This window comes from Papio anubis, chromosome 1 (genome assembly GCF_008728515.1).
Source record: "Papio anubis isolate 15944 chromosome 1, Panubis1.0, whole genome shotgun sequence".
In the NCBI taxonomy this organism is placed as follows: domain Eukaryota; kingdom Metazoa; phylum Chordata; class Mammalia; order Primates; family Cercopithecidae; genus Papio; species Papio anubis.
Window position 1 is genome coordinate 176,007,064 of NC_044976.1, and position 23,616 is coordinate 176,030,679.

General features: G+C 35.8%; 1 protein-coding gene and 1 long non-coding RNA gene across 9 annotated transcripts in view; one reads left to right on the forward strand and one right to left on the reverse strand.

The window, feature by feature from the left end:
* HMCN1 (hemicentin 1) overlaps positions 1 to 23,616 on the reverse strand; it is a 499,395-nt gene that overhangs the window by 224,000 nt on the left and 251,779 nt on the right. For 6 of the 7 annotated variants that reach the window (XR_004179456.1, XM_031657606.1, XM_031657603.1 and 3 more), the window contains 4 exons: positions 13,751 to 13,892; positions 12,509 to 12,636; positions 10,157 to 10,270; positions 5,270 to 5,428 (listed from right to left, as the gene is read on the reverse strand). Coding sequence is in view for 6 of the 7 variants with exons in the window: in XM_031657606.1 (XP_031513466.1) it covers positions 5,270 to 5,428; positions 10,157 to 10,270; positions 12,509 to 12,636; positions 13,751 to 13,892 (543 nt within the window). In the remaining variant the exon portion in view is untranslated. Of the gene's footprint in view, positions 1 to 5,269; positions 5,429 to 10,156; positions 10,271 to 12,508; positions 12,637 to 13,743; positions 13,893 to 23,616 lie in introns of those variants that run through there. The other variant, XM_031657608.1, reaches the window with a different exon arrangement.
* On the forward strand, positions 9,481 to 22,020 carry LOC103879063. 2 transcript variants are annotated; one of them, XR_639482.4, is made up of 4 exons: positions 9,481 to 9,568; positions 12,548 to 12,612; positions 16,491 to 16,863; positions 21,932 to 22,020. It is a non-coding gene; the product is annotated as an uncharacterized LOC103879063 (long non-coding RNA). The 2 variants fall into 2 exon arrangements; XR_001896913.3 differs by lacking the exon at positions 12,548 to 12,612 and adding an exon at positions 12,937 to 13,092 and having other exon boundaries at positions 9,482 to 9,568.

A 23,616-nucleotide genomic window follows, 5' to 3' on the forward strand; every position in this document is an offset into this window, starting at 1 on the left:
TTAAAAGTGTGTAGCACCTCCGCCTTTGCTCTATTCCTTCTGCTCTGGCCATGTAAGATGTGCCTGCTTCCCTTTTGCCTTCTGCCGTGATTTTAAGTTTCCTGAGTCCTCCCTAGCCATGCCTTCTGTGGAGCCTGCAGAACGGTGAACCAATTAAACCTCTTTTCTTCATAAATTACCCAGTCTTTGAGATTTCTTTATAGCAGTGTGAGAACAGACTAATACACAAAGTGTCTAAGACCTAGTTACTTTTCTCTGGATAAATGGAAGTCATTTATTCTAAAGCAGGTGGCTGTTCTGAAAAATGGAAGTTAAGTTTAAAAGTTTCCAGATACGTTAGGCTCAGAGTATGGGCAGGTAAATGCAGCGATGGACAGAAAATAAATTCCAGAACAGCACGAAGATATGCAGAAGCCTGGAATCAACCAAGTACTTGGAAGAAAACCCAGTTTACTGACACATTACAACACAGGCATCAGTAAAAATGATGGCAGATTTCAATTTTCAGAACTAAGAAAGCCAAGAACAAACTGGAATAAAAAAGGGTAAGCAAACCTCAACCTGTACCAACAAAACTCAATTAAGACCGGAGAAGTCATCTGTCGTAAAGCAGCTTTGAGAACAGCATCATGCACAAAACAAGCACAAGGTCAAAGAATATATGTACTGGTATCACAAAACAACGCAAATGAGAATACCAGGGACTAGGTAAGCAGCCAAGGCAGCATCAATGGCAAGCAAACTTCAAAAATGAAGCAACTCCTAACACAGCCAAGAAGCTTTTTAAATACTTCCTACTCCTGAATGTAGCCAACATGAACTCCAAGTGAATCACAGTGGGTAGATGGTAAATACATTAATGAAACTAAGGGAAAGGAGAACAGCAGTGAGTGTACTACCATGTATGGTGCTTCTACAGAGGAGGCTGTTTGCTTAGAGAGGTGAAGAGCACACTAAGTGGCTTCAAATGGCAACTCTAAGCTTGAGAAAATGATTTTACCTCCTCCAGTTAAAATATCCCCATCAACAAGAAAGGCATAACATTTCCTACCTTATGTTGTTAAAAGAGATGATCTTTACTAATCATTTAGTATATAATAATCATTCAGATATAAACTTTCATTAAAAATACTGTAAGGCCGGGCGCGGTGGCTCAAGCCTGTAATCCCAGCACTTTGGGAGGCCGAGACGGGTGGATAATGAGGTCAGGAGATCAAGACCATCCTGGCTAATACAGTGAAACCCCGTCTCTACTAAAAAATACAAAAAACTAGCCGGGCGAGGTGGCGGGCGCCTGTAGTCCCAGCTACTCGGGAGGCTGAGGCAGGAGAATGGCGTGAACCCGGGAGGCGGAGCTCGCAGTGAGCCGAGATCTGACCACTGCACTCCAGCCTGGGTGGCATAGCGAGACTCCATCTCAAAAAAAAAAAAAAAAAAATTGTAGAGTTAACTTATTCTCAACTGCAGTTTAATATATCTAGGTTAATTTCTGTGGTTAGTTTAATGTATCAATGGTTAATTTCAATTTTGGCTTCTTCTTCATAGAGTCTGTTAGGATGATGTTTGATCCTCTGAGATCCTAAGTATTTGTTTGCAAGCATCTTGAGATCTGCACGGGGTTAATGCCACAGTATAACTTTTCTGTAACTTACATATAGATATGGTTGTGTACACACATTATTCTGCAAATACAAAAATCAGAAACAGATTGACCATCTTGCTCCAAAAATTATTCCATAAAATTATTCTAGTTCCCTTAGGGACAATTAAATATATGTACTCCATATGGTGACTCTTGCATTATTTTAGTCAGAGATTTTCTTTCCTAAAATGACTGGACACATTGTTTTGGTTCCACCAAACCACAAAGCATGAAACCACAGTCTAAGACTCAAACCCTGTGTGGTATGGAATGCTACAAATAAAATCACTGCCAAGCCAACTTTTTGTTTGATGTAGCCAGTCCTCTTTCCTTCCAAATGACTTCACAATTCACTATCCCTTTTTACAAAGGATAAAAATCATTGGTAACTTTCCCTGTTGACCTGAAATGTCCATAATTTAAAACCATGATAATAAGTAATAGAAAAAAGGGCATTCACTACAAGAAGCTAGAACTCAAAAATCATATTAAATAGCCTTTTCATTATTTTTTTGATCTAGTATTGTTGATATGAAGTAATATGACCACAAAAACAACCTGAAAGTTCAAATGATATGGATAAAAGCATGTTTTTCTTCCTAAGTCATAAGCTACTTAAATTTATGCCCAATAGTTTTGGAACTCAAATGAACAATTTTATGCACTACTAAGCTTAATACTTAACTTGTCTCAAGCCCTTTCTTTAAAAAGTTAAGCTGAAACAGTGACTTTCACATTAAAATCCCAATGCTTAATCTTAAATACTAAGCTGCTATTATATAGGCATTTCCATATGATTTTTCAAGGTTCAAAGAATCATAATGACCACTTAATGTGTGAAGTTAATATTCATTTACATGATACATGTTTCATTAAACAGCTTTAGGGGAACAGCAATAGCAGCTGATATGCTAGGTGTACGTTATGATGATATCTCGTTTTATCTTTACAACCAACCAATGAGGTAGGTACCACTTAGATCATTATTTTATAGATGAGAAAAGTTAGGCAGAAAACCCATTCTCTGTCAGAGTCCACCATTTACTTAACCACTATATAAGTTCTGGGGAAAGTTTTGATTCCATGTGTGTTTACCTTCAAACCTAATAGTGATAACTATAATTATCACTACAACTGTGATTTGCATGGTTCTTGGCATTTACATATTACATCTGCTAGAATATGTAACCACAGTGTGATGTGAACAGACAAGGTCTATTCAACCTTTGTTATTCAAGAAAACAAGCTGAAGGTCAAAGAATATATGTACTGGTATCACAAAACAAGGCAAATGAGAAGACCAGGCACTAGGTAAGAAGCCAAGGTAGCATCGATGACAAGCAAACCTCAAAAATGAAGCAACTCCTAACATTGTGAGCTACAATGAGAAAGATCTAACAGCGAATATGGTAATAGTTAATGCAAAACAGAAACATGAATGGTACTGACTTTAATACTAAGTTATTTGGCAATTGTGAACAATGGTCAAGGTTACAATAAACAAATAATTTGGCTTATGTTGATGGTTCTGTCAGCACAATTACTGGAATAAAAGTTGAAAAAGCCATTGTTTTAGAAAGGGTCACGGGGAATGAAGATTTCGAGTATAAGTGAAGATAAAACAAAATTCACTTCTGTTCAAGAAATAAAGTATAAATATGAAACATTTGTTAGGATGTTTCCTAATCCAATGCAAGTCACCCCAGTACAGATAGCGTGAACCCTTATATGGTGTATCACTGGACAGAAGAAGGGATCTGGAAATTCCAGAAGCTAAAAGGGATTATCAAGAAGGCAGCAAGTAAGCAAAGAAGCCTGTGCAAAAGATTCTTAGGATTTCTACAAACTTTCAGGGGACTGAGGGTGCAATTACCTTTTTGCTGGGAAAAATTACTGAAACTGTTTCTTCTTCTAGAGCTAGACAAGTCTAACAGAATGGTGAATAAACATAAAATATCTGTGCAGGAAGGAGGTAGAAGGAGAACTAGAAAATGTTGAGAATTAAAATGTACTCAGTATATTTCTTGTAAACAAGAATTATCTATGTAGTGACCCTCTTTATTTGGGCCTTATATTTCTAAAAGCTTTACTGTGTTTTACATCCTGCTGGCTAGTAGATTCAGAGCTACCCTCCACCCAAAGGTTCCAATCTTATTTTCAAGGCATTTCTCTTAATAACCACAGAGTTTAGTCATGGTTCAAACATGTCTTACAGTGTCCTAGACAGATTGTAGAGTGGTCTTTGTGGTCATTTCCAGCTTTGTTGATTCTCCCCCAGGGCATAATCACTAAGAATGCAGAGTGTTCACCAGACAGCTCAGGGGCAAGGGGATCATAAAAGATCCCAGAAAGCAAAAATTTAGCTTACACGAAACAAATATCAAGTTTAGCATGGCATAATTTTCATTGAAAGACTTAAAACAGTAGAACTAAAATGTTTTGTGTTACTGTATTCTAAGAAAACATTTTCTTTACAGTTCTAACTTTGGCTTTACAAAAACAGTCTGGCATGAATAATATCATCATATACAAGTGAAAATATAGGAAAATTGAATGCAATGTCATATTTTATAAGTTCTAAGTGACACAAATGTTAAATTATCTTAAAAATTAAATGCCAGATTACATTCCATACAAAGTGAACTCTGTTATATCTGACCACAATGTGAAGGTATTTATTCTTTAAGAGAGACATTAGGTAGACAAAAAAGAAGGGAGGACCAAACTTCTTGAGTAACCCATATATGGTTGCCTTGCATGCACTGTATCTTCATTTTATGATTGACATGTTTTTGTAGTACTTTATTTTATACACTGAAGAGTAATTACTATTGGATTTTTTTTAAGTAAAAGCACAATCTGATACCTTTGCTGTCATCAACAGCTTCAAACTGTGGTTTAGGGCCAAAGTAGAATTACTGGCCTCCAAATGTTGATACTTAGAAATTTGGTGGCAGAATGGATGACTCTTGGTAGGGAAATGGCAACTTGAGTTCAAATATCCAGGTTCTGCCCCTCCCTAACTCTGTAACCCTGATCAAGTTGCTTAGCCTTTATAAGCCTCAGTTTCCTTATCTATAAAAAGGAGATAATTTTAGGATCTCTCCATATAAAAGTTTTTGACATAGCAAATGGTACATAGAAAGTGGCCCGGTGCGGTGGCTCACGCTTGTAATCTCAGCACTTTGGGAGGCTGAGGCGGGTGGATCACGAGGTCAGGAGTTCAAGACCAGCCTGGCCAACATGGTGAAACCCTGCCTCTACTAAAAATACAAAAAAAAAAAAAAAAAAAGCTGGGCATGGTGGCAGGCGCCTGCAATATCAACTACTCAGGAGGCTGAGGCAGGAGAATTGCTTGAACATGGGGTGCAGAGGTTACAGTGAGCCGAGATAGCACCACTGCACTCCAGCCTGGGTGACAGAGTAAGACTCCGTATCAAAAAAAAAAAAAAGAAGGAAAGAAAGCACCTTGTAAATGCCAACTACTGTTATGATATTAATCTGAAATGCACCCTCTAATTTTGCCATTCTGATGAATAATTCTACCAAATCATTTCAAGGTTATTAAACATGAAAAATAACAGATCAATTTCAAAACAAATTGGCCTGTAAGATCTGGAGGCTTACAGCCAACATCCAGAGTTATCTTGCCAGTTGCTCTTCCAGCCTCATTGATGGCTACACAGGTATAATCACCAGCATCCAGATCTTGTGTTTCTTGAATCTTCAAAAGTCCCAAGAGAGGGTCAATAATGAGGAATGTTGAGGGCCTCAACTCAAGATCTCCTAGGTCAAAACAAAGGGGAGAATATTAAATACTAAAGTATTAAAATTGTTTATGCAGTTATTGCTTTAATTTCAAAACTTCTGAATAAAGTTGATTGCAAAGTTTTTAAACACAAGTGTTTGGCACAACAAAGACACTTTCTACAGTCTAAAATCCAGATCTGTAATAAACTGTGTATGAATATTTTCTATTTATATCTGTATGTGCAACTAAATAAAAAATAAGGAGCTCTTTGAAGCTAGAACTGGGAAAGCCTGGGAGTCACAACCAAGGCTTAGGTAAGAAGGGAGTGCGGAAATGAAGGTTGAAAGGAGGTTTCTACCATCTTTGTGGCAGGATGCATTTGGTTACTCAGTAGATGTTTGAGAGACCAGAGGAATTTTATTTCAGCTAATGACCAGTGCCTTGAATTTCCCGAGAATGACTTTTATTTGAAGGCAGAAGATGCCTCAACAAAGCTATGATTTATGTTAGGCTTTTCCTTATGCTTCCCCTCCTCCTCTTCCAGGGCATCTCCTTTCCAAAGAATGGAATTAATCAGGATGACCACCATCATAAAAAAATACATAGTACTGTACATAATACTGGATGTTTAGTGCCAGCTCAGCGTCCACATCTCTTTTGTTTGTTTTTGTAAAGGGTGACATCAAACATGTCAGGATCTTAAAAACTTCCAGGAGCTTTGAGAGCCATTGTTCTTAGAGTTTCATAGTATTCCCAGATGTCAAGCCTGAAAAGGTATTCTCCAAAATGTCATACACCAGCCATCTGACCTTGGCCTGAGGACCATGGAAGTAACTGTCTTAGCTTCTAAGAAGCAAACGCAACTCAGGAGCTAGTACTAAAATTCTCTAGGACACTGCAAACAGCAATAGTCAACAGACTTGGGGCAACAAATGGACAATTCCCTTTCCATTTATATAATTTTCAAAGGCAAGGAGGTCACGAGAGGTCTAAATTTGAAAAAAAAAAATTACATCAGCAACCAACTGTCAGTGCCTAAAACAAAGTATTTTTCAGCATTCCAATATTTAAAACCTCAATCATCCCTTTAAGCTGCTACTACATACCACGTGAAAATGAGAGCAGTAACTAAAGCTGTGTTGATGTGTCTCTGAGAAATTTTTATAAATAAAAGCAGATGATGTTGACATAAACTTTCCTCACACCATGGGAGGATGCAATGTAACCCCACTGTTCACCAAGTATTAAAATGTTTGGACTAAAATGCATTCAGATTTTTGAAATTTACTTTTCCCTTATATATCTTCTGTAAGTGTCAGAGGACATTAACAGGATAAAGACCTTTTTTTCTAGTAGCTTTCTATCAGAATAAAAATGTTTAAAGAATAGCAGTCAAGAAACAAAATATAAATTGGAAAACATTAGTTCAATTAAGTTTCTATTTTAATCACATTTTGATAGATTCTCCTTTCCTGATTTCTACTGAAAAGTTACTCATCAAATTATTGAGGAGCTATAAATACAGAACCTTTCAGATGGAAGTAAAATAGTGATTAGTTACTTTTTTTTTCCTTTTTTTTTTTTTTTTGAGATGGAGTCTTGCTCTGTCCATGAGGTTGGAGTCCAGTGGCACGATCTCAGCTCACTGCAAGCTCCGCCTCCTGGGTTCATGCCATTTTCCTGCCCCAGCCTCCTGAGTAACAGGGACTACAGGTGCCCGCCACCACGTCCGGCTAATTTTTTTGTATTTTTTAGCAGAGACGGGGTTTCACTGTGTTAGCCAGGATGGTCTTGATCTCCCGACCTCATGATCCGCCCACGTCAGCCTCCCAAAATGCTGGGATTACAGGCGTGAGCCACCACGCCCGGCCTATTTACTTTTAATATTAGGTAAGACCAGAAGAATGTTATACGTAATAAAATATATAAACTTTACTGACAATATATTCTAGGATTTACAGTCATTACCATTGAGGAGAGTTCTCTTTTTGCTGTAGTTTAAATTGAATCCTGGCTTCTGTGGATGTAAAGACTAAAGGAGAGATCATTATCTCTGGTATAAGATCCTTTCAAATAATTGATAAGTAAGTAGTTATCAAAAATGTTTGTTTAAAAACTTCTTAAGTGTACTCTTAAAAATTAATGGGTACCCTGGTGAATTTTTATGTAGATTATATTTATCTATACTATATATATACACACACATATATATCATTTTACAAATAAAACTGAGATATTTAAAAATATGCACTTATTTTTAATAAACGCCTGACATTTTAGTATAATGAACATATTATATTTTTAAAATTGTATTTTCAAAACATGAGAAATTTAGTGAGAAGAGTGGCAGTGTTTCCCATTTTTGCAAATCTCTATAATCTCTCATGTAGCATAATACAAGACAGCTGAAGCTCACATTTGCTTCTCCACTGACTCTATTGGATATCACATAGCCTCCAGAAACTCCATTATTCACTTTTGAGACAATAAGAATGAAAAAGGCAACATCTTAGTATTATTATGAAAATAGTTTTGATCTCATGAATCCCCTAAAACAATTGTGGGAAGTCTCCAAAACACATTTTAAGAACAACAGATCTAAATGAATAAATCTAATTTCTTTAATATTTTACCATACATGTTCTTTTTATAAGATTTCAATAGTGTTTTGATTTTCCTTTGAATCCACTTTATGTTGCTCATTTCTAAAAATAAAAGATCTAAAATTTCAGAGAGCATTTGTGCTTATGGAATTCCTTTTCTCTGATGGTCTGACTGGAATACAGTTTGTTCATTTTTTTCTTTCAAACACATACTTTATTCAATCAGAATCACCTCAAGGAAGGTATGAGGAAAAACAGATTCTTATGGTGAAGGCAGGAACTCTTCCTCCTCACCCCTATGGTTTCCATAAGGTAGCATTTTCCCAACCTTCCTGGTGTCTTGTTCTCAGCAGAGATGGGACTGGAAAGCCCACCTGCTCCTAACACCCTCCATTTTGAGGCCAGTTTGCATTCACAGGAGTTTGTCCCCTAGATTTGTTCTTGGTCTTCCTAACTCTGCTCTGTTTATGCATAAATTGTCTGCCTCTGACTTGGGAGGGTATGTTAGTTGACCTGATCCTGGAGGTCAGGGCAGCTCTGCCTATTATTGATAAACCCAGGGAACACGTCTTACAATGTATCAAATGCCCATATTCTATCTCTGTTGGTTCATAACTTGGACAGCAAAATGATATATTATTGAACTCACTGAGTGGTAATATCTATAGTTGACAGAAGGAACACAGAGTAAATTCTAGAATCTCTCATGTGGTGGGTACATAGTTCTCTATCTCCTCTTTAGTTTCCAAGCTATTTGTGGGTTTAAGACAGGCATGAAGACCAATTGATTCAGGAGCACAGTCCCAGTTTGGGAGAATAAAAGACTTTTTGTGAGATTCTGCTATATACACGTATATAGAAGTTGGCATTTCCATTACTTTTTTGAATTTTTATTTTCATGATAAACTATTGAATGACATTTAAAATAAAGAAATACTATCTCTATAACATATTTTCCTGATATATTTAATTGTAATGTAAATTTGAAATCGGTACTTATTTATTTGGCAATTCAAAAATTTAAGTATTTTAAGAAAGTAAAATTAGTTTATGTTAACCAACATAAACCTGATTAAGGAGCAAATTCAGAAATGCCTTCTTATCAGAGAAAACATGAAAACTACAAATCCTTTCAGTATGGACAACCAGGAAAATGGCATTACTTCCTAGCTTCCACCTTGCTTTTGATTTATATTATTTAAAACTATTTATTTTCTACATAAAGCCTTTCTTTTTCACCTCATGTTCCCTAAGAGTTTGAACTTGAGGTGAATTCCTAATTTTGTGATTATGACATCAACCTGTTGCTATGGAAATGTTTGTGATTTAACAAACAGAATCATAACAATAGTGCTTTGTACTATTTAACACTTTTCATCTGAAGATTAAAAAGTATTTTGCAAACAGTATCTCAATAATCCTAGCAACCTCCCTGTTAGGGTGTTTGCAGGATTTTTTTCCTTTTTCCCGTAATTGGAAGAACTGAAACAGAAGCAGAAGCAGGGCTTTTTACACAGATATCTACTGTCAGCATCTGAGCCTGAACCAGGATCCAAGTGTATTCTCATCAAGGTCAAGTGGCATATAACTATTATTTTATTATGGAATCACAGAGGTGCAATCTTTATGATACAACTATAGAAAGATAATTTCTATAATTGAGACAAGCATTTACCATGTATGATGTAGCTGACCTATCAATAAATACATTTGTCTTTCAACTATCTGTAAGCTTCAATGTGTATCTTTATTTGAACACTTTATAGAAAGTGTCCTTGTGAATCTAGAAAACTTTTTAATAGTGAGAGCCATCATCTCTAAGAAAAGTAAACTAAAATCAGTGGAGTTATTTTAAATGTGAACTGAGTATTCTTGGATAATTTTCTTCAGGAAACAATCCTAAACTAATAAAGAGAATGTTCAGCTGGATTACCAAAGGCGAACTTTTCCTGCTTTGATTTTCACAGTCCTGTAATCCATACCAGATGTCAAATCCTGAAATTCAGAGTTGAGCATTTTGAACTATTATCTCCAGTGAGATCATAAACACGTTTTATGGGGCTGCTAAGTCACACACCAACACAAAGTTTTAACAAATCATTTTTTAAAAAAGAAAACAAAACTAAGTGAACCAGACACAAACATACTGAAGAAATGTACCTTTGAACCATTTAACTTGAGGTGGAGGAATACCAGAGGTTTTGCATTCCATAACAGTTATATCCCCAAGGGCAACCAGGAGCTCGCTCTGAACTACTATCAACTTAGGGGCTTCTGAAAAAAACAAACACGCAAATAGTCAACATTTAGCACAAGACCAGATGGGTTTTGTTTATGTTTACTAAATGAACCAATTTAAAAATCTATCAGAATTTATGTGCTTGTGGCCATTTCAATATTTAGAAATCAAAAGAAACTCTTGTAATGCACATGCACATATGTATATGTGATAAAAAGATCACTTATCAAGGTCACAGAAATTATATCAGGAAAAAAATAATGACTAAAACAAAAAATAATTATGATAAAACAAACTCCAAAAAAATTACAAAACTAATTGAAAGTTCTTTAAGAAAAAGTTATTTAAGGAAAGAAACATCTTAGAAATCAGAATACATCTTAGAGAAACAATACTACAAGAACAGAGAGAGGAATAATTCTAAGAAAAATATAGTCAAAAGAGGGATAATGGTAAGACTGACAGCTAAATTAAGACTTGAGGATGATATAACTGTAGATGAATTTGTTAACATTTTCTGCATCATTTTAAGGATATTCATGTCTAACTACAGGAAGATATTTGCAGTCCAAGCCTAAAATTTGCATTTACAAAAAAGAGTCTCCTAGTTTTGACCCTTCTTTTTCCTGTGATGCTAAATACAGACATTCTCTAAATTTCTGTTCTTCACTCTGTTTGCTTCACTTGCTTGCCTAATGGTTCAGTTTACTCACACATTTTGTCTTAACGAGATATTTTAGGACTTCCTAGCTTCAGCTGAGGTATTTTTAAACAAAGCTAAGTTAACTTCTCACAGATCATGTAATTTTTCTGCTAGAATACCTTCAGTGATTCCCACTGCTTTCAAAATTCCATAGCATCTCTTTCAAAAATCATAAATGGGTGCATAGCTTTTTTTTTTAACCTTACCCTCTGTTACACTTCCTCACTTATCACAAGGTACAGAGCTTCACTGATAGTCCAAAACACAACAGAATTTTACTTTTCTATCTTCTTTGCCTTTCCCAAAGCTATTTCCTCTTTGTAAAATGCCCTTTGCCACAATCCTTCAAATCCCACTCATTCCTCCAGACTGAGCCTAAATCCTGTCTCCTTTGAGAAATCTTTGCTAATTCCTCAGTCTGAATTAATCTTCCCCTCTGCCAACCTCCCACTGTAGTATTTGTCTGTCTGCCTTGTTATATTCCTGTATATATCCACCCCCATTGTGTAAATTATTGAAAAGTAAAGGCTACATGACATACATTTTTAAAATTTTACACTCCACAGTCTCCAGCACAGCAGTTTGCATGCTGCATCTCTAGAGGTGCTTAATAAGTTAAAATAAATGTTTAACATTAAGGCCTCTATGTGAATGAACCAAAATTTGTTTTCACAATGGAAGTAGAATTCGGTTTCAGTCACTTGTTCCACATTCCCAACTGTTTTTCCCTCTACACTGGGGTATTCTGTGAACATTTTTAATTCACTTATCTCCAAATCTGAGCTCACTTTCCATCTAAACGTATTCACCATGTGCCTTCTTTATTTCTATAAATGAGACCACTTCTTTCCAGACTCTCAATTCAATACTTGTGACATTTTTGTTCTCTCCCTCACCTATACCTTCAAGTACAATTCTCTATTTTTATTATCTCTTTTGAATCCTTTCTTCTCTACTGACAGTTTCATTATCTTACTATGAATGAGACTGAATAAGAATGAATGAAAGGGTGGATTGCTAGCAATTGATTATTCACAATTTATAACCTGGATCTGAGTATAGGACACCTTTATCCTTTATTTGACTAAGAAAGACAAAATTAAATAGAAATATTCTATAGGATAATTTTCATAGAGTACGCTTCCAATAAATGTTTAAGTTTGGAGGGGGAAATTGAAGATAAAAAGTAAAAATTATATTATATACAGTTTTGAATATAAGTAGAAATTATAAAATGGAAGTTAAGCTAGAAAGGATATAGAATTTATTAATTTAAAAGTAAAATATTGCAGAGAACAGATGAACAGTGGAAAGACAGAACTTTGTGGACAATATGAAATTATTCCATTAACCTGGAAGCTTCCTTGATTTCTGTTGACTAATGAAGCTTTTCACTCTATGAAATTTTAACTTAAATTATTTACAATGTTTGCTCCAATCAGTGTGTGAAATGAATAAAGTATAATACTATGTATACAATACTAATATTAATTTTTCAAAACAGTACTTTTGCATTGCTTGATGTGATATTCATCCTATTTTAATTGCCTTTTAAAGTGATTATACTTGCCAACGTATCTGAGAGTAGAACTCTGTTTATCTGTTCCAGCTGAATTACTCGCTAGGCAACCGTAGATCCCTGCATCTTTGGGAGCTGCATTTTTGATAAATAAGGTACCATCTGAGGTCATCCTATACCTATGAATAAAAAACAAAAAGAATATAAAATTGAAAATACCATAATAGTAATATCAAGATAATACAGTGCTTTCCTTTAAAATATTTTCAAATGTTTTAGAGTTATATTTTTGGTGTTCATTGCAGAAATGGTTAACATCATTATTTTATAAGCGGAAATGCAATAATAAGAATAATAATATCATGTACCCACTGTTGGATACATGCCAGTCACTGCTCTAGAAACTTTACTTTTATTTACATCTAAAATTTTCCTAATACCCTAATGAGTTAAATACTATGAATATCTCTGTTTTACAGGTGAGCAAAGAGGTTACAGAACTCACCCAAAGCCAGAGTTAGTAAATGGAAGAACTGGAATTTGCACCCAGGCAATCTTGCTCCATGTGGTGAATTGCTATACTAGATGGTTCTTCAAAATGAAAACTCCAGAGATGTAATGTCTCATGTCACACAGTGAGTCTGTGAGGAGTCTAGGAATAGACTCTGACTCAACTTGCTCGATAATACCTATGACTTCTTCACTGCCAAACCCAGAGTAATGGAAGCCCCATGGCTGGATACTTTGTTGTTTATATTCCACGTGTTTATTATACTCTAGGAGCATGAATGGATTCAATGCCTTTAAAAAGCACCCAGTGGAATTAAATACTTCCCACAATAGTTTGGCAAAAATGGAAGTAATTACAAAGAATGTCTGTACACATTTTAATTAGAGCTACTGGTCTGTTCTTGATCTCTCTCTTCTGTTAAATCCAGGACAATGTCTTTAATGGATTTGTTAAAACTATATGTTATTTTACCTCACAAAAAGTTTATTATCCTCATTTCAATTACTCAAGTTAAACTAACTGTTTTGGTGCTATGTTTGCAACTCAAAGTATTGGGAAGCACTTGGTCCCAGCTATCGAATTCAAGACTTAATAACCTCAAACTTTATAAAGTCATCATTTATATTATTTTTGACATTCACAGCCTGTTTAGAAAATGTAAAGCTACGTATGTTGGTCAAACCTCCCTTAATATTAGGGATTTGGTCATATTAGTTTGGTCTAGAAGTCTCATCAGTTTTCCTCACTCAATAAAAACAAAGAACATGATACAAACCCAGTACCTGTGTGAACCCACGATAAACATATCATTAGCGGTCCAGGCGATCTTTGGTTTGGGATAACCTGTTGCAGAACACATGATGGAGACCTCAGACCCTCCTGTGAAAGACTGATTCTTGGGCATCACAGTGACTTTGGGTGGTTCTGCAAATAAAAGTATATGTATGTAGAAAAATTGCCAATTTATCTTGATGTTAGAAGCTTCCTATGTTAGCAGATTTGTAGGTTTTTCACCACCACACCTTTATTGCCTTCCTCTATGGATGACCCACATCATAGATATGTCAGGAAAGAAACCAGTGGTAATGAAAACAAGGGAAGTAAACTCTCTTTGAAAGTTAAATGAATTTGATCCCGATGTTATATTGTTGTGTTTCCACTGGTTACCATGAAGCCCCTTGCTGGCTTGCTTCCCCTAGCCAACCTAGAGTTTGTGCCACTAATCTGATACTTCTCTATGAACCTGTTCCAAGGCAAAGTCTCTAGATAGAACTTTTGGCTCTTTCTAGACAACGAATGTAGGATTGGAGCCACAGCTTGTCCTGACTATGCTGTCTGCTTTGTTCAACTTGATCTTTCTATTTTTATTTATTTGATCATAACTTTGTTAAGGTCAGAAACCATGTACTCACATTATTCCATATTCTATTACATTCTATAGCATTTAACATCCCTTGTATATCATGCAGTGGCTTGTATATAAAAGACACTTAAAACTTTTGATGGAATGCAGTTTCCTCAACTGTAACCTGGCTCTGAATTGTAATCTCTGCCAGTCCCTCCCAAGATCCTGCTACACTGGTCATTTGACTCATGTCCGTGCATCCACAGGACCTCAACTTAACAAAAAATATCAGTTATTCAAACTTTCTGTTTCATTACACTTCTATGACAGGAAAAAGACTTTTGAAAATGAAACACTAAATCAGGAATTTATCATCAAAAAGAAAACAATTCTCTGAGATAATTCTGGGATGTTGATATATTTGTCTTAATAGATTACATGTTTTACATCTATGTTGCTACACAATAAGAATTAATCTTCAAAGAAGGTACCATCAAAGAGATATTAAGTAACTCCTAATGTAAATATCCACCACTCAATAAGGTAAACAAAAGTAAATTAATTTCCAGTGTTTGAAACAGTCAGATTTCATGAGTATTAACAGAAATAAATAAATTCATTCAATGACATCTGTTTTTTGCACAATTATTATGTGCCAGGCACTGTGCTAACTTGCAGGGACACACAGATGACTCTAACAGGCATGCTGTCTGCTTTCCATTTAATTTGGTTTTTACTATAAATAAAATTGAGGAATTCAGTTAGTCAGTTAGATGTGAATATATTTATGATATATCCTTCCTGTAAGTTGGTCTGCAAATTGTGGCTTAGTTTCACTAAGGAACCATTAGCTTGGGGAATCTCTATACATGTGAAAGAGATACAAATGGTACTGCTGGGTGGCAGCAGCTACACAACTGAAGGAAGTTAATTAGTGCCTAATTGCTAGCAGCTTACAATTGTCCCCCTCCTCTTTTTTTCCTGTTTACATTGTGTTTTTCAAATTATGATCTAGTCTTTGAAGTTAATGTTTGCAGGATTTTTTCCAGTCCATGAATTTGGTTGATAGCCCCATTATTCCACGGATTCTTGTTGGTGAGCATAGGGCTAGAGAAATGTGTGAGGTCAAGGGCAGACTGACTATGGCCAGTAAGTTCAAATTGTGATTCCATCTGGAGTCCATCAATTCTGAAATTCTGAAGGACTGCACATGCTGTAGGGATGTTGCAGATAATCTTCAGGGGATAAGGGGGAAAAAATGAACAGTTCTTTCTCTTTGGAATTTATTGAAATGCACATTTATTCATTCCCATCTTCCTAAAATGTTTCTCGTGTCTAGCTATTGACATGGAATTGCTGCAAAGATTCAAGCAACTCCAGAATTTTTGTCCAAACTTGGTGTCTTCCAACATAGTCTGCCAGAAAAGGCCTGGCATCTCTCCCAGCAAGAATCCCACTGGTAGGCTCTGTAGTTCAGATATCAAAGTAAAAATAAGCCAGTTACCCAAACCAGGATGCAGAGAGCTAAGAGGTCATTGAGCAAATACAGCCTGGATATAGGGTGCTACTCAGGGTCATGAAATAAGTCTGTGTGCAACACACAGATGGGATGACATCATACCACAGGAGGTGAGAAATTTACCATTCCCTTAGAACATTCCTGCTGATTGCTGGGCATGGTGGCTCACGCCTATAATCCCAATGCTTTGGGAGGCAGAGGCCGGTGGATCACCTGAGTTTGAGAGTTTGAGACCAGCCTGACCAACACGGAGAAACTCCATCTCTACTAAAAATACAAAACTTAGCCAGGCGTGGTGGCATATGCCTGTAATCCCAGCTACTCAGGAGGCTGAGGCAGGAGAATCGCTTGAACCTGGGAGGTGGAGGTTGCAGTGAGCCAAGATCATGCCACTGCACTCCAGCCTGGGCAACAAGAGTGAAACTCCTCACACACAAAAAATAAATAAATAAAATAAAATTAAAAAAAAAAAGAATAATCCTGCTGATAAGATACTTAGAAAGAACATGAACAAATTCAGAGGAGCAAAATTAGATTTCCACCAAATAACAGTTGAATAAAAATGGTCAAAATGAATTAGCCTTTACTTAATCAGGTTAAATAATGATATAATAGATCTCACTATAGTTACTTCAACTGCTAATTTTTTAATTCCTAGAAAAACCTCCTTACTTTAATGAAATAGTTTCAATGGAGCAAGAACATGGAAGTGAAGAACCACAGTTCAACTCCGTCAACGGAGTAACATCATTTGCCAACTAACAAACTGAATCTGCATCTCTTTATTTGCAATGTAAAACCCCATTCGGATAGGAAAAATACATAGTACTAATGTTGGATTTATAAGTCCGGAGTTCAATTTTAGGTTTTGGAGAGAAGTAATCCATTTTTACTTGAGATTTCCAATCTCATATCACCACCATCATCATTATCACCATTATCATCACCACCACCACCATGAGCAACCAACACCATCATCATCAAGAACAACTTGCTTTTGATAGCCAAAGCATTGGGAACACAGCACTCTAGTAAGTGGCAAGGTATTAATTTGCTTTTTATTTTTTAATTATAACAAAAGCAAAATATATGTTTTTGTAATTTCCTATCAATAATTTAGAAGAAATAAATATAAAATAAAAACCAACACTACTTTAAGAATTGGGTATCTTAATACACTATTAATGGTAAGATTAGCAAAAATGAAGTGTAAGAGGCCATGAAAACAGCTATCTCACTGCCTACAAAGACTAGGGAAGAAAAAATCTCACCTAATTCTCTTGGAAACTGCCAACACTATCTTCAAGCTCGGGAGACATATTTCCTGTCAGCTGGGTCTGATTTGTTGCTCTTAAGCCTCCGGTAGGAAATTTCTGAGAGAAAATATCTAAGGACTTTTTCTTCAAGGTTATTTAATTACCACCAACAAATTAATTAGATAATGCAAATGATTTAATTACCTAAGTCACAATTAGCAATATTTGTCACCACTAGTATATTTAGAATACTTGGGCAAATTTCTATGTGTTTTCATTTTTTCAGCCAACAAACATTACTGAGTACTGACTATGTTTCAGACACTTTATGTCTTCAAAGATCTCACAGACACTATAAAGTATATTATGCAAAATTAGGAACTAAATCTCTTTCTAGTAGTCAGTTCATTGAAATAGGAAAGTAGTGCTTTCCTTCCGTCAGTGCCTATTACATGCCAGGTATCTAACTCTAGATCAATCATTTATTTTCCACACTAACACTATGTAGTAAGTGTTACTGCCATTTTACAAACAAACTATGACTCAAAATGGCTAAATAATTTGCCCAGTCACTCAAAGGTGGAGCTGGAATTCAAATGCAGACATTGCTTGCTCCATGGTTTCTGTCCGTAACTTAATGGGAAATAATAGTACCTACCTCATGGCATTATTATGGATTAGCTAGGTTAATATACATAAAACACTTAGAACAATGCCTGGCATGTAGTAGGCATGATGTAACTTTTGCTATTATTAGTAGTATTCCTCTATATAGCAAAGTGTGACAAAGAATGACCAAATAAAGTACTATTGCATTTAAAATACATCTGTGCATATGTACTATCTAGACATTTACAAATGAAAGTTGATCAACACAATCCTCACACTTACATACTCCATTTAGATTATATACCCTATTTCAGCCTGTGCACGGTGGCTCACGCCTGTAATCCCAGCATTTTGGGAGGCCAAGGTGAGAGGATCACTTGAACCCAGGAGTTCAAGACCAGCCTGAGCAACAGGGTAAAAACCTCTCTCTACTAAAAATACAAAAATTAGCCTGGCGTAGTGGTGCACACCTGTAGTCCCAGCTACTACTTGGCAGACTGAGGTAGGAGGATCACCTCGGCCCAGGAGGCAGAGGTTGCAGTGAGCTGAAGGTTGCAGTGAGCCAAAAGTTGCAGTGAGCCAAGATCGCACCACTGAACTCCAGCTTAGATGTGAATGAGACCCTGTCTCAAAAAAAAAGATTATATATCCTATTTAAAAACAATATTTGTTATATCTTATTTAATTCTTCTGAAATCTGAACTATTTCTAGATACTTAAAATTTACTACAAATTTCAATAAAATAGATAAAATTAGATTTTTTCCTCTGTTTTACTGATGGAAAAAGCGTGCTACTTACCATGTCACGTGGCACATGTAAAAAGAGTATGATAATATAACGAGCATGTGGTTATAACATTATTTTCATACTTAGTGAAGTAATTCTCATCATTAAATACTGACTTCATCAACCATCTTGAGAAATATTTCCTTTTTTGTTGCAATGTTCTCTCTGGTGACATGGCCTAATTAATGACAGACATCTACCCTTTCCTGATACCACAGAAGACAAATTAATACTTCTAATGTTCATACAGAAATAACATCAAGGAGAAAATGAGGCTTTGTCTGGCACTTTGATTTCTATGTCACAACATGTGATTACGGAGGAGACGTCAGCTACACGCTAAATATACTCAAATTGAACAAGGACTCCTGGGTTGGTCCCCAGCCTTAAAAATCCTCCTCATAAGGGAACAACCAGTGGAATCAACAGAAAACTATTTATTTTGTCAGATAAATAGGAAAACAATCTTAAAACCTTAAACTCCTACTATATATGTAAAAACTTCCCCTTCTCTCCCACACTTATGTAAGCTTTACTCAGAAGCAGTATAAGCATTTGAAAATTAAGCAGCCACTGTATCAACTTAACAGTGACAAATTGCTTTAGCCTATTTTGTAAAATTTTGCAAAAGTCACTCACATGATTTTGTTTCTAAATTGGGGTGAATTAATGATATAAACAATATTTTAAAAATAACAACTATAAATTTTTCGTGAGATAATTACCAGATTTTGTTCTAAAATATGGTTTTAAATGCAAGCAGTAATATGCTGGCTTGTGTTGCAACTGGAAAAGAAAGTACTCACATAATGACATTTCAAACTGCTGATGCAATTCAAATAACCCATTGAAGTTAACATGGAAACATGACAGATAAGGGTAATGACCAAGACTTCCCTATAGTGTTATTGTTACATTGAGGTTCATTCAGCAATTAAGAAATTATACATCTATTGTGTGCAATTATGCATTTTCCCTCTGTGCAAGGCACTATGGGTTTAAAAAATGACAATGTGATATTGTGAAATATACATTTTGCTTTGTCCCATTTCCTGACATATAGCTCCTAACATCCTTTGAATCTTGGTAGTGATAAAAGTTTATTTTGCATGCTAATTGGTGACTGGTGGTACCCAGATGGCTTCAGGATGGGGCTAATCACCAGAAAGACCAAGGCAGGATGGAACTTTCAATCCCACCCTCAAAATCCAGGGAAGGGAGAGGAGATGAAGGCAGAGATGATCACTGATGGCCTGTGATGTCATCAATCATGTCTACAGAAGGACATCTCCTTAAAAACCAAAAACAAAAAAGCCAGAGTTTGGAGAGCTTCTAAAATAGCGAAACATGCAGAGAATAGCTGAACACATAGAGGTTCCTGGAGGATGGTGTGAAGCTGTGTGCCTGCTTGATCAGAAGCATAGGAAGCCCAGGGCTTGTGATTGGCATTTAAAGTAGGTGCAGTTTGGTGGGATTAAGCCCTTAACCTGTGGGGTCTCATGCTAAATGAGTTGATTTCTGAATTGAATTAAATTCATGGGCACCCAGTTGGGGCCTAGAGAGTTGAAGATTTGGTTGTTGGTGTGGAAAAAAAACTTACACATTTAGAAGTGCTGTAAATTGAAATTGACCATAGTAAATAATAGCAGTCTGTGAGGATTAGATGAAGTAAAGTATGCTATCAACTCCCAAAATTTTAAAAAAAATGTTAGTTGGTAGCTTTCTTTAAATAATTTAGTGGGTTGATATGCTTGCTAATTGCTCATTTGGTCTCTCTTCCCAGGAGTCAAAACACTGAGAAAGGAGTATTGTTTTCCCTGCTACTGCATTCTATCATTTAGCCTCTCCAACACTTAGACATCTTTTCCACCAGCTCACTTAAAGCCACCAGGTTTGGCTTAATACACATTTTCACATAGTCTATTTTTGCTGAAAATTAAAATGCCCACAGTGTATCACTTCTTCATAACAATTCTCTTATACACTTGAATTACTTATTAAGTCATCCTTTTTTACTTTTGTTTGGTTTTTGTTTTTGTTTGAGATGGAGTCTTGCTCTGTCGCCAAGGCTGGAGTGCAGTGGCACAATCTCAGCTCACCACAACCTCCGCCTCCTGGGTTCAAGCGATTCTCCTGCCTCATCCTCCTGAGTAGCTGGGATTACAGGCATGTGCCACCAGGCCTGGCTGATTTCTGCATTTTCAGTAGAGATGGAGTTTCGCCATGTTGGTCAAGCTGGTCTTGAACTCCTGACCTCATGTGATCTGCCTGTTTTGCCTCCCAAAGTGCAGAGATTATAGGCATGAGCCACTGCACCCGGCCTTTTTTTTTTCCTTTTATAATCTAAATAAGTCTAATTCTTTAGTCTTTCCTTCTAAGTTCTATTTAGAGACCCTTTAATATTTCTCTCTTTTAAGTTTTAGAGAGCATTCTCTTCATCTAAAATTAAAGTACTCTAACATCTTTATAGTACACAGATTCCTTGGATGAAAGGCAAAAGTAACTGAAACATGATATTCATTCATACATGTTATTGCATGAAATTGGAATGTTTTATAACAGAAACTTGCCCCTAACTATGGAGATGGTAGATTACATTTGGCAGATAAATTAAGTGAATACCCAATTTTTCCTATAGAAAAACCTAATTTAGTTATCAGTTGAAATTCCACATTTATTCATTTTCATAGACCCCATTTTGGTTCAGAAAGAATTTAAAGGACTTACTCTGTAACACAGTCCTACAAAATTCCAGATCCTTAAGCTTTCAAATATGAATGTTTGTAGAATCAGATGATCTAACTTGACATTTTAAGTCTGACTGCTTTATGATACTTTTTAATTTAGAAATAATTCCATGTGGTGGATGCTTGTTAAGTACCAAATAGGTTTTTAAAATATGCAGAATAACTTCTGAAATGTTATAGATATGAGATAAACTTCCCAACAAGTGGAACAGTTATAAGTAATCCATTCTGAAGACCAAGTGAGGTCATCATCTCAACACCAAAGGTCTTCAGGTAAATTCTATGTACTTACCATTTTTAAATACATCTCATACTCTTTAAAAAGTATTCAGAGGGCTAGGTGCAGTGGCTCACACCTGTAATCCTAGCACTTTGGGAGGCCGAGGTGGGCAGATCATGAGGTCAGGAGTTCGAGATGAGCCTGGCCAGCATGGTGAAACCCCATCTCTACAGCGATTTTCAGGGAGCAAGGGAAGATAACCATAAGGTCTGACTGCCTGAGGGGTCGGGCAAAATAGAGCCATATTTTTCTTCTTACAGACAGCCTATAAATGAATGTGCAAGTAGGAGAGATATCACTAAATTCTTCTCCTAGCAAGGAATATTAAATATTAAGAACCTAGGAAAAGAATACCCGCCCTGGTGAATTTGAGGTCAGACCAGTTCTCTGATCTTGAATCCTGTTTTCTGTTGTTTCAGATGTTTATCAAGATGATACGTGCACAGCTGAACATAGACCCTCATCAGTAATTCTAATTTTGCCCTTGCCTTGTGGTCTTGCTTTGCCCTTTGAAGCATGTGATCTTTGTGACCTAATCCCTATTCATACAGCCCCTCCTCTTTTGAAATCCATAATAAAAACTTGCTGGTTTTGCAGCTCAGGGGTCATCACGGTCCTACCAATATGTGATGTCACCCCCAGAAGCCCAGCTGTAAAATTCTTCTCTTCGTACCCTGTCTCTTTATTTCTCAGACCAGCCGACACTTAGGGAAAATAGAAAGAACCTATGTTGAAATATTGGGGGCTGGTTTTTCTGATAAACATATTTAAATAAGCTTTAAGTCATTTTAAAAGGCAACAATTTTGTGGCATAAGCTGATACCATTCCTCAGTTATTTCTACTAAAAAGCACTTTTACCATTCTACTGAAAAGAACTTACACCACTCTACTGAAAAGAACTTATACCACTCAACATGCAGTGATGGAACTGCTGTCGTATCCTTATACCTAACAGAACTAGGAGCTGCCTACAAATAAACCTTGGAAAGAATTATTTTCTCCAAAATAAACTTTTTAGAACTCAACTTTTTAATATTTAAGGGAATATATCACTAGATCCTTACTTTATAATCTATACTTCCATTTATATAAAGCAGATAGGAGATGTTTCTTCTTAGAAATTGACCTAAAATCTATTTTTATCTTAAATACTGTTGCTTTTCTTTTTGAGAGGCATTATTTGTTAATTCATGTTCTTAGTTATTTCTTATTTTTAAACATTTATTTTTTCAATTATATTAAATATGAAAGTGATAAAGCACATTCTCAATATCTAGAAAACAAAGAGAACAAATTACTCATACATAATTCAATCCTCTAATAAAATTAATGTGAGCATTTAAGAAAATTTAAATTCTATTTACACAAAGTTTAAAAATAATCCATTTCTTTTAAGTATTTTTTCAAGTACAGAAAAGCATGAAATGATTTATGAAAAATGCAAGTTAACTGCCTGAAGTAGATCTTAAAAAGGAAAAACAAAAAAACTACAAGTCAAAAAGTCACTTATAGTTCTGCTACCCCCAAACAATCATGTACACATTTGGTATATATCAATCTAGTTATCTTTTTTCTCCTAGCATAGCAGTGTTGGCTTCCATTTGTTTGTTTGCATAGCTGGACTTCTGAGTCTTATGGTAAACGCTGCTTCAGGGTATTCCTTTCCTGGGGAATTTCCTGTGTCTAAGGATACCATTATCCTCGTGGTAAGGAATTCTCATAATGAAGTAAGCATATCAACTCATTCACATTCTCACATGCTCATCAGTGTGGCTGATTCAAACAGTCATAGTTTCTGAGGTTAGCTTTGCCTCCCAAGGCTTTTTTGATGAGTTGGTAATGAGCTTGATAATAGTCACTGAGGGAAGTTCACCAGTTCTTCATACCATAGCTTCTCCAATTTGGATTTTTTTGCTTTTCCGTTTTAAGATCTACTTCAAGCCGTTAAGTTGCATTTTTAATAAATCATTTTAAGAAAGCTATATATTTGGCATTTTTCTTGAACTGTTGGACATTTGAGAATGTCTTTTTGATGGCTTTTTATAGGAAAGACAACTTAACTGGATTAAATTCTTGGATTCCATTTTTTTTTTTTTAACTACT